The sequence below is a fragment of the Teleopsis dalmanni genome, chromosome 1 (genome assembly GCF_002237135.1).
Source record: "Teleopsis dalmanni isolate 2A chromosome 1, ASM223713v2, whole genome shotgun sequence".
NCBI classification, from domain to species: Eukaryota; Metazoa; Arthropoda; class Insecta; order Diptera; family Diopsidae; genus Teleopsis; species Teleopsis dalmanni.
In genome coordinates this window covers 228645330-228649742 of record NC_051846.1, presented here as the reverse complement: position 1 = coordinate 228649742, position 4413 = coordinate 228645330, and the positions used below count along the sequence as shown (strand labels likewise).

General features: G+C 33.6%; 1 protein-coding gene across 1 annotated transcript in view; it reads right to left on the bottom strand.

Annotated features, from left to right (window-relative positions):
- Positions 1–4107: 4107 nt before the first annotated feature.
- LOC119667607 overlaps positions 4108–4413 on the bottom strand; it is a 1639-nt gene continuing 1333 nt past the window's right edge. Inside the window, exon 4 of the mRNA XM_038076909.1 lies at positions 4108–4282. Coding sequence (XP_037932837.1) covers positions 4108–4282 — 175 coding nt within the window. The remainder of the gene's footprint in view (positions 4283–4413) is intronic.

The window sequence follows — 4413 nt, the reverse complement described above, 5'->3', positions numbered from 1 at the left end:
ACAGAAGTGCCAAATTCACTAAACAGCCCCACATATCGACCTCCACCACGTACAAAAGAGGTCCTCGTCAAAGGACAAACTGTGAAATTAAAATATTGTTTTACGTGTAAGATATTTAGACCGCCACGTGCATCACATTGCAGTCTATGTGATAATTGTGTGGATCGCTTTGATCATCATTGTCCTTGGGTAAGTGAAATATTAAAAAAAAAGTTTAATAGAAAATTATTTATTGTAAGGCTATAGAAGTAAAGCTATAGAAATCAAGTTTTGATTTTAAATAAATTTACTTACTCATTTAATTGGTCGTAAAAACCCGTTTTTGGGGTCGGGCCAGGGAAAAAATACATAATAAACTTTTGTTTTTCGACAAGTTGGCTTATGAAATTTTAAATGAATCCTGGCGAAATCTCTGCAATTAGAATTGAGAAAAAAATCGCATATGGCACTTTGACTTTATAAGTGCGTTAAAAATGTCGGTTCAGTAGGACGACTGAAAGATAATTCCATAGTAAATAAAACCTATGATATAGTGATGAAAGATTGGTGAATAAAAACATACGAAATTACTGATTTATGATATATTAAAAATTTTAAATAAATACTTTCATAAAGAGGTTTTTTCGAACAGTAGTGAAATACAACAACAAAAATTAATTTTTTGTATTATTTTAATTAATTGAATTTTTGGCTGACCATACAGCTGTTTCGAGTATTGCCAAATACCCATCATCAGTGGTCTTAGAAATAATTCTTGTATTTAATTATTCGTAAATAATTATTTTTTGAGACTGCAAGTACCAGGAATCGAACTCGGGTCCTGCCAAATGTGAAGCTCAGAATCAGCGCACCTTAACCAACTGATCCAAAGCCGTACTTGACTTTTTTGTTCACATATTTTTCTGGAGTTTTGTTACTATTACTATAAAAGTTTTTATTAACAATTTTACTTGCTGTGTTTATATTAGAACGAAATCATAAACCAGCTGTAGAATAATTGAATTAATTAATTTATTATAATTTTACTTTCAATTGTTAAATTTCAATACTATTCTGTTCGTAGAAGCAATTTTTGTTGTATGATTTGTTCTTTACTTTCATAAAATTTTTACATATCATTTGTATATGAAAAAGTTACCAACAACTTGACCACTACGTTTAATTATAGTGAAACAAAAGCGTACCCAAGTCATCACCACCAAGCGGTATTTGCATATATTTTTGAATAGTATCTCAAAAAAATTTTGCTTCAATTTAAAACTGTAGATGGAAATATACTACAAAAAGTGTTAATCGAATTTGAACACTGTTATTCTCTGTATGAAAGTGCTCCAAAGTAATGGAACCAGTATTATCAACAGAATAGATAATTATCTTTAGCACGTACATGTTATAATTTTGATTATCGAATAAGAAAAATCAATATCACTGGTGGCCGATTTTACGTGAAGGGTGCCAAACTCTGTTTAGCTTAAAGTCCTTGAAATAGCTCTCTCTGTACGTAATATTATTTCATTACTCAGTGAGTGCCAGGTAACTCTCTAGGGGTGCCACGTGGAGGTTGTGCAACAACTTAGCTTGAGGATAACGAGAATTCTATGTTAAATATAATCGGACATGTTGCCTTGTGTACTCTCTCCTAGCGGCTCGCGGGCACTTCCCCCTAAACAATTAAGGGGATAATTGTTATAATTATAATTATTGATAATTTTTTTAAAATTTGGCAACTACTATAAATTATCTAATAATATTTGAAAAATTTGCCATCTTTTATAAATAAGGTTTTAATGTTATTAGTGTTAATAGCGTAAAGTTTTATTATTACTTATATTACAACTTCTTTTTCAAGAAAAAGAGACTAGTGAGCATTTTAGTGCCATACTTTTTAATGAATCCAAGTTCGCTGATCAGTATGTTTTCAATAAGCCCTCAAAGACGTAGAGATATCAGTCTTATGGTAAGTTTACTTACAGCTCACTGCAAACAAGACCCATGCTAAAAGATTGAATCTCCCTTTCAATCATAACTGTCGCTGCAGTGGAAAAAACGATCTACTCTATCTGATTCCAAGAATGGCCGGGTCTACTTCCCGGAGCCACTCGTCGAAGATGACCAAGCGCCGTTCAACCACCAATAAAGGGACTTCACAAGCAGGTCCTGGCGGGTTACAACAACAACAACATTTACTCTGTCTTAACCCAGCTCATGCACGGCGGTGACTCAATACTTTAAGGGCTCCCTTTCTTAAGGATCTTGATCAATTACAAGACCTGCCACTAAACAGCATTTTGAGCTATGTCGAAGGTACTATGTGGCTTTAAATCCTGAATTGTTCTCTATATACGGTAACACAATGAGTCAATAGGACTAAGTGAATCCCCTACGGGTCGCCGGTTTAACCTAACCTAACCTGTTGTTGTTATATTAGGTTTCTTTTTTGTTATTCATTTTTTTTTTTGCTTTTTGAAAAATATAGTGAAGATTTTCATACAGTTATCTTTTGTGTTATAAGATCAATTAATAGCTAACAAAATAAGATGCTACATATGGTATGACCGAAGCCCCAAAAAAATGTTTGATGCAAATTTTTTTTATAATGTATGCTTATGTGGGGTCTAATATCGTTGTCTTTATATAGATCTTTCAAAATAAACCGATGTAATGTAACCAACGATTTGGGGGCGCTCGGTACTACCAACTGGCGTCAGAAAGCAACTAATCGGGCTGACTGGCAGAGGCTACTCGACGCGGCCAAGACGACACACATCTGTAATGGCTAACTAAAAAAAAATAAAAACAAAAAAAAAAATGTAACCAATTATAGTCAATATTATAACCCTTGTCTTTTTTTTCTAAATAATATAAAAAAGTATTCTGGGAATAACCATTAAAAAAACCCTAATAATAAAATTGTGGACTAAAAATGTATAAAAAAATATGGTTACATTTATAAAATATCATGTGCTCTCATGATGTCCTGCAGTATAAGTTTAAATAAATATTAAATAATATTAAAGCTATTGCTTTTAAAATTTAAAAGAAAATTAAAAATGAAATTGAAAATTTTTTTTTGTGTGACTTTAGCCTAATTTTATGCTTCGTAAATACAAAGTAGCACATAAAAAGGTTGAGGTTGACTAATGCCTTTGTAATTTTTTTACTTTGTACTCATCAAAAGGACACATTTATACATTAATGTATGCGCGAAAAAGTTGTCCTTACTGTGCTTCAACTGCAGCGAGGGTAAACAACAGTACTGGTTGGTAGGTTGGCAACAACAAAAACAAAATGGTTTTTACTGAGGCAAAAATTGTGGCATAAATACAGGCGTAAATCCTCGAGCAGCTTTAAAAAATGCAACAAGACATGGCGTGGCATGGCGTATCAAGCAAAATAAGCAAGGCAAACAAGGCATCAGGCATGGTTAGAAGCTACTCTATTTATATAGACACATAGATACTTAAGTAGCCGTACTTATGTGCCATTTAAGAGCTGGCAACAACAACAACAACAATACAGCGGCAGTGGTAGAGTCAACACCAGTGTGAGCACCAAGTTTTGAATATTTTATTGGGGGGGGCCCGAAAAGAAATGCATGCAAGTGCAGCGTTACTCGTACTTTTGTGTTAAGGTCAAAAACCATTTAAAATTAAAATTTGTTGCTATATGCAAATAAGCAAACAAACATTTTTACATACATAAATGCATGAGCTTAATGTACACTTTAATGGCTTTACTGCTATTAAATTATATTATTTGCCTTTATAGGAAATGATATTTCTTGTATATTGTAAAGTACTTAAGCGTTTAAGCTCGTTCAAGCTTATTATCCTTACCGCCTTTAATTTATATTAGTGATTGCATTGATTGTTGTTGTAATTATCAGCTATTAAATGCAAATACCCATAACGCGTAGAGCTGCTGCTCACAGCCGCAAATCCTTTTATCCCAAGTGTCTGTCTTTGGCCTTGTATGATAATGACACTTTGTCTGCTGAGAGACACGCTCCTCCGCTCATTTCGTCGAATGAAATGTATAGATGAACGGTTGGTTGTTGCTATGAATTAGTGGGTGTTCTGGTGTGGTGTGATATACTGGGCTGTAGTGTTAGCTTGACATTTTGTAGGGTTTATTGGTATAGGTTACTTTGTCACCCGTTCCAGCTACTTTTGATTGTGATTCTTGTTGTTTTCGTTTTTGCTGCCGTTGCTGCCATTGCTGCCATTGCTGCCACTGTTGTTGAAGTCTAATTTCATGCCACAATGACGAGACACGCTGTCGTCTATATTAATGTAGAAGTGCTCACAGAACTTTTCGGAATTGCTTGTTTATTGTGCTTCTCGAGGGAATTTTGAATTTTAAGCATTTAATTGATAATCGTAAAACTATAAAAAGTCATAAAACTTTTAATGT